Raw genomic sequence first — 16194 nt, forward strand, 5'->3', positions numbered from 1 at the left:
CTCTTTGCTCGGTGGGGAGCCTGCTTCCCCCCCTCTCTCTGCCTGCCTCTCTGCCTACTTGTGATCTCTGTCTGTCAAATAAATAAATAAAATCTTAAAAAAAAAAAGCTGATGAATTTGTATCAAAAGGACAAAGAAGCCAGTCTGAGGAGGCCCCATGGGCCAAAGATATAATGAGAAAGAATGACTGCAGTGGTCCAAATAATTCAATTACTGATTTAAAAAAAATCAGTGAAAACAGAAAATTGAAAGCCAGAGAAAAGTTGCATTTGGGGTGGTGATTAAGTCTACTGATTACTCTAAAAATTGGTGACTTAAAGAAAAAAAAAAAAAAACAAAGTTTTTATCCTGCCTTTTCAGTAGGAACTCTATTTCAGGGTAACCAGACTCACCCCTTGAATAGGGCTTTGTCACACAAAAATGCCAGCTAATAGTGTAGAAGGAATGACAGAATTGAGAAAGTTATCACTGATAATCCCCAAAGAATTTAGAACAGGAAAGGATTATCACTTACTGTTAAGATCATTAATTAGGTATACGGCTGACAGGAAACCAAACATTTATACAGTGCCAAAATACTAACATAAATTACTTTATAGTAAGAAGGTGGAAAATACAACAGTACAATGACAATTATCACTCTAAGTAGTCAGTTTTGTCATGATTTTTGATAGTTCAAAGAGATGTGTTGCCCCATGACAGAATATGAGATGTACATCACTTATGATATATCCTAACCAATAACTTTAAATTAAGCTTCCAGCTCTAATTAGAAGTTTACAGAAAACAGGAAGTAAAGGAACTGCAATGGACCAAATCTAGAAGGCAAGACATTCTGCAGGACAGCAGGCCTGACCACCTCAACAAGTTAGTGTCACTAACAGAAATAAAATGAAGATTAAAAAAATTAAGGTTTTGTGTTAGAATAACAGAGATTCAGAGGACATAATCAGAAGTAATGCAAGATCTATAACTAGATTCTGGTTTGCACAAAAATTTTTGAATATGGATTTGGGCATTATATATAAAGGATGAAAATTTACTTACACCGAAAGATAGACATAGTAACTGAAAAAAACAAAAAAAAACCCCCTAACCCAACCCAGGTTACACAACAACATATATAACATCATTTTAGTAAAAAATACATTTTGTATGTATGTGAAGAAAACCACTGAGAGATATGTGGTAGGTAACAGTGATATCTGAGTGGCAGTGATATCTATTTTTGCTCATCTGTAGTTCTCATGATACACATATAATCTTACAATAATAGGTTATTTTTAATTAAGGTGGGGGAAGCTTGGGAAAAAATTATTCATACAGTCTAACTCTTGAGTTTGCAGGACATGAGAAAACTAAGGCCTAAAGAAAGGCAAAGTGTCTTGCTTAACCACGATACTAAGAACTCAGGTTCCCACCTATATCCAAATCTTTCCTATCACATTGGTGGCTCACTACTCATCTGATGAGGATACAGGAAATACAAGCAAATGAAGAAATAAAAGCAGCATGACTAAAGAGAGGGCAAAAGCCTGCAGCTGGAGTTCAGGAATAACCTTACCTAGACAGGTCCAGGCTGTGAGGCACTCTTGCCAGGTCATTAACCAGTCCCTTCTTTAGGAAGAGTCGAATGATGTTGTTCATGCCATTGTGCTGGGTCTTGGCTGTGGCACTGCTGTAGAAGCTGGAGGTGGAGGGGCAGGACTCCATGATAGTACTGATGATACACATCACTGCCTGAAGCCTGGGAGAGAAGTGTGACACCTCTATCATATGAATACTGCCTGTTCTTTGGTGTCTTCACTAACTCACCTCAGATAAACCCTCCTGTGCCCTCAGTATTTCCTTGTGGAAGTAACATTGAAAGAGGTGAGAGCTCACTCCCTGAGTGGTAGCACTCTTAGTTTTCTTTACACATAATTTAAAAAGTGAGACTGAATAGCATGTTGAACTTCAAGACCTCAGAAATATAATGAAAACATCCCTTTGTTTTTTTCTCTAAGCTGTATCCTCCTCCAAATGTAATCAATACTCTAGGTATCTGGAAGCACTAGAACTATCTGAGAGGACCAGAGGATACACAGTGCCAGTGGGACCAGAACTCTTGTTCAAGGGCAAGGAATCCCATGGACAAGGAATGCAGTTAAGGGGATGCTACTGGTTACTAGCACTACATCAGGCATGGATTTTACCTGGCATGTTTCTCTGTACTCTCAGCCATAGCCAGTGCCCGTCCCAGGGCTGCTTTTACTTCATTCACAAGGGCCACTTGGGCATCTGTGCCACTCCCTGCAGCAGCCAGGCTTGCGAGGAATAGGCGGGCCAGGGCAGGTGTGTCCTTGTCTTCTGCATTCTGGGTATGTGGGAGGAGGTGGTCCAGAACAAAAGCTAGCACACTGCAGTCCTGAAAAGTCATTAACCATGACGTTTACTCACAAGCATAATTATGCCATATTATTTGCATATCAGCAAGGTACATATACAGAGATTTGATCCTTCAAGTCATCCTGTCAATTATCAGGTCTACTTTATAGATGAGAAGACTAAGGGTTGAAGGTACATGCTAAGCTAGTAGCAAATCCAGATTTTATGCTTTTAAATCTCATTCATTTCTCATTACACAGTTTAAGCACCTTTATTTACATGTCACTTGGCATTTCTCAAACATTTTTATGTGTGATATTTGATAGAACTGTTCACAGTAAACCTATAAAACAGTTAAGCCAAGTTCAGTATTTTCCCCATCTGACAGATGGGTAATCTGAGGCCCAAAGAAACATGGCCTGCACAAAAAACTTAGCCAATGGAAAGGATTCAAATCCTGATTCATAATTGAGTGCTACAATGCCTTCAGTATTCTATTAAATTGTAATATTTACCGATACCTACAACATGCTAAGGAACGTGGGCTAAAAAGTGGCAGGAGTTCGAACAGTAGTCACAGATATGGATATGCAAACATATTTAATGAAGAGTTACATAAAATAGCAAAAAAGGTCCAACAAGGGAAGGAAACTGAGACTTGTTCCTTCTTTCTAACAATCATTTCTGCCCTGGTAATTCCTTATATTAGAAAGGAACTTAAAGTTCTGCTGTCATTCAAGCAGATTTTGGATCAAAATACATAAATGATTTCAGAATTAGAGAGGATGGTTGCACAACACTTAATGTACTAAATGCAACTCAACTATACACTTAAATGCTTAATTTTATGTAAAATTTGCCTCAATAAAAAAAAAGGACTGAAGAATTCTAAAGTCTGGATAATTAAATAAGGTAGCCTAGTTAAGATGGAACTTATTAGAAATAAAAAATTCCCAGTAGTGAATAAAATACAAAATTGTATAAATATGTGACATTATTACTAAAAACTGGAAAAAAAAGCTTTGCAACTTGGGAAAGCAGTGTGATGCAGTAAAGAGACTTGGATTTGTAATCAGAGACCTGGGTTCCAATTCTAATCCTGCTACTCTGCAGCTGACCTTGAGCAAGCTAACCTTTCTGAGCCTTCTCTACTTCTCTGTTAAGGGTGGCAATACCAATCACCTTCCAGTCCTGAGGGAAGGATCATCAATAGCATTTGTAAAGCACCTAGGAGTACCCAGTACTACAAGGTCACGTGACATGTATTAAAAACACGCTTAATAAATTTACAATTAAATGTCTTATTCCACCAGTAACTACAACTGGCATAATGATTAAAAACTTTCAAATAAAATGCCTAATGTATGTTTAATACACGTAACTCCACAAAAATACTTATAACCAGAATATGTGAAGAATTCAATAGAAAATAAGAATACAAGACTTGGACACATCACAGGAGAATATCCAAATGGCCAATAAAGACAAGGATATTTTAACCACAATGCAATACCACTACAAATCCGCTAGATCAGCTAAAATGAAAAATGAGAAAAATACCAAGTGTTGGCAAGGAGGTGAAACAACCTGAACTCCCATATGCCATGCTTGGTGATAATATAAATTGACACAACCACTCTGGAAACTTTTGGCACCATTTGCTAAAGCTAAAGAGACTAGCAATTCTGTTTCTAGGCATATATCACCTAACAGAAACACTTGTACAGTATGATCCTTGAACAACACAGGTTTGAACTGTGTGGGCCCACTTATATGCACCTTTTTTTTTTATAAAGTACTATACTGTAAATATATTTCTTCCTATGATTTTCTTAATCATATTTTCTTTTCTCTAATACATATAGCCATACAAAGTATGTGTTAATTGACTGTTTATGATATTGGGTAAGGCTTCTGGTCAACAGCAGGCTACCAGTAAAGTTTCTGAGGAGTCAAAAGTTATATGCGGATTTTCAACTGCATACATGGAGTGGGGGAAGGGTGTGTTGGCACCCTTAACACTCATGTGTTGTTCAAGGGCCAACTGTGTATGTTCACCAAGACATGTTTAAGAATGGACTGTAGCCAACACTACTTTTAATACCTCTAAATGGAAAACCACCCAATTGTCTCTCAGCACTGGAATGGATAAGATTATGTTACCTTTACACAAGGGAACTCTATATAGCAAATAAACTACAACCACACAGAAAAATCAATTTTGCGAACACATTAAACAAAAAATAATCCAGACACAAAGGAGTATGTACTGTAAGATTCCATTTATACAAAGTTGCAAAACTAACCTGTGGCAACAGAACTCAAGATAATGGTGACCTTATAGAAGCTTAAAGGGGAGGGGGAAATGTACAAAGGCATGAAGGGGTAAACTTTTATGGAATTTGTAACATTTTAATTTGGGTAATGGTCACCCAAGAAAAATTGATGAATTATTCAGGAACTGTGTATCTTTGTATCTATTTTAAAAACTTGGATTAAAGCCAAAATAGCTTAAAAAATGGCAGCTGCTTTCTTATTCTTTGCCTGCAACATTAATGTCCCCATTCTACTCTCAAAACCTTTTACTACTTACTAACCAAAAAGTTACAATATGACAACCCAAAACAAGATCCACTTTATGAAAAAAAATTCCCTGGGCACCCTTTTACATATATGGGAACATAATCTAGTTTCTTAGAGTGCCCTCTCACTTGAAAAATAACTTAAAGATAATTCCGTATCAGGACATACAAAATATGACTTCATTTTTTCTCCAAGCTCTGACAGACATCTAGACTTTCCTTATATTCCGTATTACCAATACTATTAACCACATCAGGTGTCTTAGCACAGGTGCTGAGTACATCTGGAAGATAAACACCCATATTCTTGTTTATTTGGCTTATTCTACAGTCCCCTAGACACCCTTATGCAGACAAACCACAGATACCTTTCTCTTCAAACCTTCTGAATTCTACCTTTTCTCTTCAAACCATTTTCTTCTACTAACATAAGAAGGAATGGAAAATCATAAAACATTAAGTCCTTGATTTTGTTTTCTTCCAATTCTTATCCATTTCTACCTTTAAAATATCTCTTCAACTCACCTATTTTTTCCTGCAACTTCATCAAGATGCTGTATTACCTAGATTGCTATCTAGATCAGATTCTTAACTGGTCTGACTCCAAACCTTGCCTTTTGTAGCTGCCATACTGCAGACCAAGTAGTTTTCTACAAAACAAATAACAAATGGCACCAACTCACTCCCTGTAATGAGCCTGATAGCACCACATCACTGGAAAATATCTAACTTCTTCATTGTATCTTAAGAGGCCTCTGCCTTGCAACACTGGGCTAGCATGCATAGGTTCCTAGCAAAGAGTCTGACACATCTGTATCCAAATGATAACAGTATAAAGCCTTAGACATACTGGAAATATTACCTCTTTAATCAGCTCAGACTGGCCCACAGTGTAGCTGTAGTTGGCAATCAGGGTAGCAATACCAACATAGGACCTCACCAACTCTGCCAGAAGACGAAGAATAGTGGAGGTGGGCATTAAAGGTTTGCTGCCTTTGCCTTTCTGCTTGCCTTCCTCAGAGGCCCGGTCCCCTTCTTTATCTTTCTTCCCATCCCGAGACTCCTCTGGAGTTGATGCTGTTGAGAAAGAGCCAAACTCTGGTTCAATTTCACGCTGAAATATTGGCAAACATCAAGTCTCAAGTGCAAGGAGAATACTCCTCCTCCTCCACTTTAGGACAATGGTACAAACTGAAAGTCCCCCCTCACAATGCAGCGGAAGGACAGATAGTGAAGATGACAGGTACAGCAGGAAGGCTATTCACATATCTTCTGTCACTCCCCTTCTTTTACACATAATTTTATGCTCTAGAAATACTGTATACTCCAAAGATGCCTTATACACCCTTTTACCTTTTCCTTCCCACATGTCTCCCTGGCACACATTTACTTATCTAGCTTAGCTCAAAAGCTGATCTCCTCTATAAATGCTTTCCTGTCTCATCCAGGAATACTGAGATGCTATTAATCACATGCCCTCTATATTTTATCCCAGCAGTTATATCAAGTACAATGTCTCCTTGCTTAGATCTCAAAGATCTTCTCTATCCAAGGAGCAGCAGCTCTTGGAAGGCATCCTTAAAACTGCTTCCACATGACACTGCTAGAAGGCAAGAATCCACCACATAAACCTTAGAGCTAGAATTGTGTCATTGGCACCGAAGCTCTCTAAGCCAGCATGAAAGCCAACAAAAGAAATATATGGGGTGGTTTCAAGAGTAGCTCTAAAGGATTGTACCATAGCAACCATTACTTGGTTATGTCAGTTTTATTAATTTTAACATAAAGATACCTTTATTTACAGAACACTGAGCTCACCCTTGGGAAAAGTTCACTTAGGTAAGTAAATGCGACAATTATGCCTATATTCCCATACCTCCTGCCCAAGACACCCAACCCAATTTCTTTGTCCTCTCTAGAAATAAGAACAAGAGAAAATAAACCATTACCTTCTCCTTGGGATGTCCCAGATGTGGAAGTCTCAGTGGAGGCACCATCTGCAGCAAAGACCTGACTCTATGGAAGAAGAATATTCATGAGCCATTATTAATTTCAAAGACAATTATCCCTAAATGGTAGGATCCCTTCCCAGGGTACTCTTTGTAAATGCTACGGATTCTCTTTGGCTGATCTTTTAACCACCTTTACCTGCTATATACTAGAATCTGTGGGATGCAATCATTATAAACAGTGACTGGGAGATTGGGGAGCATGGACAGGGAAAAATGAGAATGAAAAATGAATTTAAGGAAATGTTTCCAATCCAAACAGAGACAAATCCCAGGGACATCCTAAATTTATCTTTATTTTTAGTCAACAGATAATTGACAGGTATATCAAAATCAGTAACTTTGAAATTTCCCTAGCATAACCCTAAATATGGAGAACACATAGGTATTGGAAAAGGAAAAGGAAATAGGAGGTTGGAATTGACTTACATTAATGGAAAAACCTGACTGTGTATCAAAGTCACTGCTCTGACGAGTAAGTGACCGGTACTGCTGGTATACATCATCACCCATGTCTTGTAGGAGTTGGCCAACCTCTTGGGTCATACCCCCAGGTTTAGGGTCAGATTTCTCTGCTAGAAAAGCAAACAAAAACAAAACTCATCTGTAACTGTGCAATGTCAATGCCTATTTGGCAGCTTGGTCAATTTCACTCCGACTTACTGTGACTATTTATATGGTGATATTGCCAGGCTTTCACTTAAGAGGAGAAATGTAGTATAACCAAAAGAGCATGGATGAAAAGCTCATTCTATCACTAACTAGTTTTGTGACCACAGGCAATCTACTTGGTCTGTTCAACTTTCCTCAGCTGTCACTGAGCTTAAATGAACATAGCCAGTATTACGCCTAATGTAATGGAGGTCAATAAATGGTTGCCCTGGCTATATAGCTAAATTATATTTTGGGGTGGGGGAAGATATGAGGTGGAGTAAAGGTTCTATGGTTGTAGAAGAAACAAGGAGCTCTTTACAGATCAGAGTGCTAAATGGATGAAAAGCATCAAAGACTCAGATTTTCTTGACTTAGTAAAGACTATATTCATCAATTTTTGGCAATTCTGTGAGACCTATCAAAGAAATATGTCCCAAATAAAATAAAAAAGGATATGACTGGAATGAAAGCTGAGGTTCCTAGGAATTCATTCATGATTTTCCCAGTACTTACCAGCAGCACCTTAGCTAGGAATAAAGGTGGATTGCGATGGTGCTCTCAAAGGTCAGGAAGCCTAACTATACCTTCTAATACTGATCCCAGTTTTTTGGGAGATAAAGATGTTTTTGTTTCTGAGAATGAAAATATTAGAGACTCCTTGGTATTTATTTTTCTGTCCACAAGATACTATCTCCTCTTTAATCTTTTTTTATTCTTTCCTCTGTATGGGATGGACTCTCATATGTCAGCATTCTCCTCATCTCCTCTTAAATGATAATTTAAGACTTACTTTAGAAACCACCTGTTCTAAGAAACTTTCCTACAGGCCCCAACCCTCACCAAGTCAGGTGACTTGCTCTAGGATTCACCACTACTTTGCCATCTGTCATAATGTATGACCACTAGTTTTTTCAGAAAAGGACATCATGTTTTATTCATCTTGATTCCCAGTACATGGGCACATAGTGAGTGCTCATTAAGACTAAGCTGGTTGAAATATCCAGGCAAACTGCCCAGACTTCTGAGGTACGGGAGCTACATACCTTCCTCTGGAGCATGGTATGCAGCCAGGGCATTCAGCATATCATATATCACCTCCTTGATAGTATCAGGAATGACAGGCAGGGGCGAGGGCTTCAAAGGGGTTGTCTTTACCAGCTGTACAGCATTGGGACCTTTAATTCTAAGATTCTCAAATTCATCATCTGAAGCTAAGCCAAAGTGAGACAGAGAAAAATCAGTCAATAGTGAACCAGTACCTACCCTTGGTTGGGGATAAAGACTCAGAAGGGGGCTTGTATAACCTGTAAGCTTGGGACAGGTGGCCATTTACAAACAATGTTCAAGTAGCCTACTAGAAAATCTGGCTCTTACTTTCTCTAAATCCCACAGGGTTTATTAGAGCAGTACCAAATAGTAAATAGAATACAGGCAAAAAAAGAGTACGCCTTTTGCCTGGTGCCTGGATGGCTCAGTCGGTTAAGTGTCTGATTCTTGATTTTAGCTCAGGTCATGATCTCAGGGTCATGAGATTGAGCCTCACATAATCAGGCTCCATGCTCAGCTGGCAATCTGCTTCTCGGCACCACCTCCCACCCCCACCATGCAAATGAACAAACAAATAAATCTTTAAAGAAAAAAAAAATACAGTCTTTGTAATTGGGGAGACTTCGTTCTGAAATCTAGTTCTGTTAGAGGATAACGGCCAAATTACTTAAACAAACCTTAATTTTTTTTTTATTTTTTTAATTCCTAAAATTTGAGGTTTAAATGAGATCACACATGAGAAATGCTCAGCACAGAGAGCCAGGTACATATCTGAGGCTCCCAGGATAAAAGAGTTCCCTTCCCAATCTACCTTTTATTTTAAAAAGAAAACCCACAACCCTACAGAAAAGTTTAAAGGTTAGGATAAATAATACCCATACTTTTCATCTAGAATCAACATTTGTCTACCCATAAATATATTTACCTGCACTTAAGATCGGGGATATTTTCCTACATAACCACAATACCATCATAACACCCAAGACATTTAACAAAGATATAATTATCTGACTATACATAATCAGTATTCAAATTTCTCTCAATCTCTTTATTGGGTCCAGAATCCCATCAAGGTCGGTAGTTCTAGTTTCCTTTTACCACCTAGGGTAACCTTGCATTTTTTTCCCCTTTAGAACATTAACAGAACATTAATACTTTTGAAGAGTCTAGATTGTCTGCCTTATAGAATATTTCACAATTTGCATTTAGTTGTTTCCTCGTAATTAAATATAGGTTGGACATTTTGAGCAAGAACACACTGATACTGCGTACTCCCTACTGCATCAGGTGAGTCATCACATGTCTACCTGTCCGTCAATTACCACTCTCTCTGTAAACCATTTACAGTGTATAGAAGCTCTGTTGTCACACCAAGACAAATTCTTTGAAGGCAAGGACTAAATTGAATGAGACCTTGCTTTCTCTGGCAGGGATTACCAGAGGGCAAGTAAGAAGCTACTGAAGTACCTCTGAATTGGCCCACATGACCAATCAGTCAATGTCCCAACACTTGCCTACCAAAGAGGCTTTCCAAGTTACAGGTCTCTTCACAGAAAATCTCTGGGGTTATATGAGGCCATAGACTTCAATATCTCAAAGGGCAGGGGAAGGGGAAACTCACCAGTTCCTGACCCTCGAGGGGCTGGAAGGGCAATGCGGATACAGCAGTTGGCTACTTCTGTGAAAATGTCTGGATTGCGGCATGCAGCTGGCCCAAGGACACGAAGGATGTAGTTGATCTCCCGAGAACCAAGGCTGCCAGATACAACACCAGAGGTAGTGCTACCAGCTCCACTTGTAGCTGCTGAGCGAACCACCTTGTAAAGAGAAGAAGAAACACTGCTGATAAGACCACTTTTCAAAAATACAATTGCATTCAAGGAAGAGTTACCAAGGTTTTTAAAATACTATCCAAACTCTGCCTCAAGACAGTAGATGACAGCTTTAGATTTTTGAGAAAAGATGCACTTGGTCTTTTAAGTCCCACTCCTTCCTGATTATAAAAAAAGTTACAGTATTCAGCATATCCCAAAACTACCAATTATTACACCAGATGGCATGTGATCTTCATAAAAATTGGAAAATATATCTAGACCACTGATCATCCATATAAATTATAGCTCTCATATGTAAGTGCCAGCTCCTAGCCTTCCCAAATGCTGTCCCAATTTTAAGCCAGAATGGTTCAAACTCTAAAAATATGCAATACTGATATCTTGGTGTTTAAGAACAAAATTAGACGTTTTCTTTACGTCTCAATCATCAGTCTCAGATAGCCACAGGAAATATCAAACTATTTACAGACCATTTGCTCTGATAGTACAGGGCTTACACATCATTATACTTTTTGTCTTCTTATAAAAGGACTCATCAATCAATAGAAAATAAAGGAAAGAATAAAGAAAATAACTCCACTGTATTTTCCATTATTTATTCCTTTGTCAACTGTTCACAAACATCTTTTGGAATCTTAATGCTTTTCTTACCAAATCAGTCATGCTCTTTAAGTTTAACTTATTAACCCCTTTATCTTGCCTGTAAGGCTACAATAATAAACTCTCATTTTTTAAATATAAAAAGTGTAATTTCACTATAAAGAACGTGCTATAATTTATCCAGTCCTCTGCTGGACATCTGATCTCATTTCTTGTTATTACAACCAATTCTACAGGGAACAATCTATATGTACCTCAGCATACTTGACTTAAACTATCAAATAAATTCTTAGCCACAGAATTTCTAGGTCAAAGGATATCTTAAACTGACAGTACCAAATTGCCCTCCAATGTGGCTGCACTAATTTCCACTCCTACCAAAAGTAAGAGTATGCCTGGTTGTCCACACCCACACCTGCAATGGTTATTATCAAGCATTTATATTTTGCCAATTTGATATGTTAAAACTGCCACTGGATCTTCCTTTGCTCCTTACCCCCCCCCAAATACAATTAAGCTTAGAAAAGTTCTCTCATCCAACAAGAACCTGATTTTTTTTCCTAGCATTTTTTAAGGTGTATGAACTTTAAACAATTTGTTTTTAAGTCAGAATTCTATCTGTATATAGCTGTTCCTTCCCTCTTAGGCTTTCTCTTGCCCTTGGAATAATGTATATGCAGCTTTTAATAGCATTCTTTCTTTTGATTTTGCTCACATCAGATGAAATTTAAAAAGGCTGGTTAAAGAATTGAAGAATTTGAGATGTATACTCATACACATGTGGAAGTATAAAGTGGTACCCCTTTTCTGGCAAGTTAAAAAATATTTATACATTTTGACCCGATTTCTAGGAATCCTTAAGAAAAACAAAGCTAAATGCAACAAAGCTATGCACAAAAATGCATACTGCAGCACTACTTATAAATGTGGTAATCAGTGTCCCAAAAGAAAAAAATGCAAGTCCAGTAACATTCACATGATGACTGCTGACAAATTAGGAGGAAATAAGACATTTGTCTTCCCTATGTTTCCGCTTTCTTAATGTTGTTGTTAAAAATACTTTCATTTTTTCTAATTGTTTTGTCATTTCTTCCACTGCTTTATATGTTTCCTAAAATGAACATATATGCCTCAGTTTTCTGATTGCACAATGGGTATCTGTAAGGAGCTTATTAAAATGTCTGGTATATCATTAAGTATTCCCAAAACTTTACTACTTTTACAACCCCAAAATACAGTGTTTGGAAAATAGGCTCATAGGTGAACACATGATCAATACTCCTATAATGTAATTAAGACACGAACTTGGCAGAAGGTATCCCATTCCCTCATGAACAGTTTTTGGTTTGAAAAACCTATATATATTGCCAGAGAGAACTTTACAGGTAAGATTTATTAACTATAGTAAATTTAAGGATAGAAAATGTTATGTTCTACTTTTTAAAAAATGTCATCCAATGGGACAATCTACCATACCTAAGCAAGCACCAGATCACATATTTGGTAAAGTTTGCCAGACAAAGCACATAGTCTATGTATTTAACTATATATCTATCTTATGAAGAACCAGAAATCTATCTGTTCTGAGACCAAGGAGAACAAAGGTTTGATACAGAGCTAAAACAGCTTCTGCCACCACAAAGACTCACCTTTTCCATGGTATGACGGAGGGTGCAGGGGTCCTCAATGATGTGTCTTAAGAGAAGGGTGACCAGGGGAGTAAACCCATTGAAGCCTGAACTCTGGGTCAAATTCAAGATCATGCGGGTACTCTTCAGCTCCGCAAACATCATGGCATATTTGTGGTCTCGGGTGAGCCTCAGACAGAGGCGAAGGGTGGCATGCAAAGTGTCTGGGTCCACAGGGACTCCTAGCATGCTCACGCAGGCCCGGATTAAAACAGTCACCATATCCTCTGTCAGGCCTTGTATTAGGATCTCCCCAATTTTTGTTTCTTCCAGGCTTGTCTCCTTTTCAGTATTTGTACCTTCTAGGGCCAAAGGAGTATCTACAAATAAGAAAGTAAGAGTTCAGACAGTTTAACTTGACATTTCCTCCTCCATCTCTCCCTCAGAGCCAGGTCAAGTACCTGGGTCCTTATTAAGAGAAACATACAAAACACCAATTCCAAGACCAGATGAAAGGGCATATAAAAAGGACTGTTGATCTTTAAGTCATCAAACAATCTGATGGATAAGAAAATCACTCATGATGAAGCTGGCCAAAATTTAAGCCATAAAGACACGCTAAGCTTTATATAACATATCCTGAAAGACTCAAAACTAAAAGTCCATACCATTGGCTTTATTTTCTTTACGTTTGATATCCATTTCTTTGCTTTCTTCCAGTGTCTTCTCTAGCTCCTGTCCGTTGCTATTTTTCGAGTTTTTATTCAGTCGTGGTACTCTTAGGAGAGTCAACATCACAGGGCGCCGGTTCCCTGTTTCTTCATTAACCTAGAATTTCAAGGAGACAAAGAATATCTCTACAAAAAAAAAAACTGTAAGAGGGGTTTTGGAACTCCCAGGCAAAATCCTGTAATAGGAAGGAACCCTGGCAATTTTCCCATCCCTATCATTTACAGAAAGAAAAAGCCTAAGGTCCCCAGAAGGAAAGTAGCATACATAAGGCCATATAACAAACTGGAAACTTTCCAACAGAGCAGATACCATCACTAACACTTAAAATCATTTCTGGATGGGATAGTATCAAACTGCCACAGACTGACTCATGGTCTCACTAATGACTTTAGGAAGACTCCATTCTCTGTAAATTACACCCAATTTAGTAGTGGTAACAGTGCTTCTTAGAACACGTGAGGACTGCTGGTTCAGGAAGAAGTAAGCCAAAAAGCACACCCAGTACCTTCCCCTCATTTCAGTAAAAGTTTATAGCACTGAGTAAGCATGTACCTGCACCATTGTAGTGAACTGGACTGTGTATCTTCTTCGGCCTGCAGTGAAACGCACACTTGTTTCTCCAGATTTCCAGGCAGAATCAATTGTGCTGTTGTTGCTTGCACTGTAACTACACCAACGCCCAGAGCGGTCATCAAACCAGCGCCAGTTGTTGTTGTTGGACTGTAGATACTAAATATAAGAACACAAAGTTTAACTGTATTTCCTACAAGGCTCATTGTTAGAAGAAATAGTAACTTCATCTGTTCACTGCTAAAGCTAACTCAGGAAAAAGAAATAACACCCAACATTTAATGAAATTTTGAGAGCCAAGAGAGAAATTTTTGTACGCATTAACCCTCAAGTTCCTAAGCCCCTTCAGTGGCACAAAACCCTCTATACCTTTGTCTTGCAATTCTCAGCTTTCCTTTTGTTTCCAATTGTTTTTCTACAAATAGGAAACTTTCTGGATGGGCAGGAACAAAAATTTCTGTTTCTGAGAAGGCACTGAGATAACGTGACATATATAGTTTTCATACAAAGATCCACGTGGCTTGGGGCACCTGGTGGTTTAGTCGGTTAAGCGTCTGACTCTTGGTCTGCTTAAGAGTCTCTCTCTGACCCTCTCTTAAAAAAATAATAAATAAAAAATAAAATCTTTTTTTTTTTTTTTTATAAAGGAGCATTTGGCTTTTGAAGGAATTGCTGTATAAAAGCTACTCCCCTTTCCTTTGGAGATAGCACACTCCTTTAATATTTACTTCCAGGGTAGTTTTTGGGTCCTTTTGCAAGCAGCCCCATAGAAAAATAATTCTAACTAACCATGCAGAAGAGAAATCTAGAATTACTCTGATTCCTTAAGAGATTTATGTCTTTTTTTTTTTTTAGATTATTTATTTATTTATTTGACAGACAGAAATCAGAAGTAGGCAGAGAGGCAGGCAGAGAGAGAGGGGGAAGCAGTCTCCCCGCTGAGCAGAGAGTCTGATGCGGGCCTCGATCCCAGGATCCTGGGATCATGACCTGAGCCGAAGGCAGAGGCTTTAACCCACTGAGCCACCCAGGTGCCCCACTTAAGAGATTTATGTCTTAATCAGGGAGCTTTCTCCTGATTCTTTACCACTCTTCCATATTCTCTCCTGGTCTAGTCTTGCCTCGAGAAGCTAAGTAGTTTTACCAACCATGTATTATATACCTTAGTCATCTGGGCTCTTCTTTTAGAGGATATGGCTGTCTTTTCATAGAAATCTATCAGGAGCAACACTGGGGTGATCCACCTAAAAAAGAAATGATTTACTCTAGGAAAGCCAGAAACTTGCATAATACAGGAAAACTTACTTGATTTCACATTAGGGACCTCAACTATTTTCAAACCACAGGAAGTACTCAAGATTTGTCCTATATATGCTCTAGCAAAGTGCCTGATTCAGGCCCTACACTTTAGGGCCCAAGTGTAAGGGGAACAGAAGTGAAACCAGGTGAGATAAAAGTCACTCACTTTGGGGTCTGGACCTCCTTTTGCTCCTTTGCAGCCTGTAGGCAGGGCTGAACTACTTCCAAGAGTTTGATTAGGACATTGAGGATGCCACTTGATTCAACCACCCAGGCACAAGGTAGCTTCAACTCCTAATTGATCAAAGAAAAAAACATAAATCCCAACTTCTATTCAGTATTAAGGATTAGCACAGTACAGGAAGAAGATTAAGAGAACTGGATGAATTCAAATTCCACCTCCAACACCAACCAGCTGTGTGATCTGAGAGGAGTTACTTAAATTCTCTAGGCCTTCAGTGTCTAGACCCTCAGGGGTCACAGGAAATAATTATTTCTACCTCCAATGTTAATTATGGTGATTAAATGAAGTGTGTGTGTACGTTTGCTCACTCTCTCTAATGCCCAACACAGTGCCTGGTACATCAGCATATACTTAATACAGAAGCTGTTATTAGTATCATTGATATCATTAAAGACTGTCATCTAGGTTACACAGTCTTAATTATGTTGAAGTTAAAAAGCTTCTGTTACAGAGAACCTTTACATTCTTTCCAAGAAGATGGAGTAATTAAATGCAGCAATGATTAGTACAGTTCCCCTATAGGGCCTACACTATAGTAGTTCCTTTATAGGGGTTGCACTAGAAGAAATTTAAATGTCCAACAACAGGCAATTATTTAAGTAAACTAGGGGACATCCCAAAGATGGA

General features: G+C 38.4%; 1 protein-coding gene across 12 annotated transcripts in view; it reads right to left on the minus strand.

Moving 5' to 3' along the window:
* Window positions 1–16194, minus strand: part of LOC111139808 (HECT, UBA and WWE domain containing 1, E3 ubiquitin protein ligase) — a 166528-nt gene that overhangs the window by 29073 nt on the left and 121261 nt on the right. For all 12 annotated transcript variants that reach the window (XM_022492219.1, XM_022492210.1, XM_022492220.1 and 9 more), the window contains 12 exons: window positions 15490–15617; window positions 15187–15268; window positions 14007–14183; window positions 13391–13550; window positions 12744–13102; window positions 10281–10476; window positions 8656–8823; window positions 7388–7533; window positions 6899–6965; window positions 5812–6026; window positions 2196–2407; window positions 1565–1747 (listed from right to left, as the gene is read on the minus strand). In XM_022492219.1, coding sequence (XP_022347927.1) covers window positions 1565–1747; window positions 2196–2407; window positions 5812–6026; window positions 6899–6965; window positions 7388–7533; window positions 8656–8823; window positions 10281–10476; window positions 12744–13102; window positions 13391–13550; window positions 14007–14183; window positions 15187–15268; window positions 15490–15617 — 2093 coding nt within the window. The remainder of the gene's footprint in view (window positions 1–1564; window positions 1748–2195; window positions 2408–5811; window positions 6027–6898; window positions 6966–7387; window positions 7534–8655; window positions 8824–10280; window positions 10477–12743; window positions 13103–13390; window positions 13551–14006; window positions 14184–15186; window positions 15269–15489; window positions 15618–16194) is intronic.

This window comes from Enhydra lutris, unplaced genomic scaffold, assembly GCF_002288905.1.
Source record: "Enhydra lutris kenyoni isolate GAN:26980312 unplaced genomic scaffold, ASM228890v2 scaffoldscaffold119, whole genome shotgun sequence".
NCBI classification, from domain to species: Eukaryota; Metazoa; Chordata; class Mammalia; order Carnivora; family Mustelidae; genus Enhydra; species Enhydra lutris.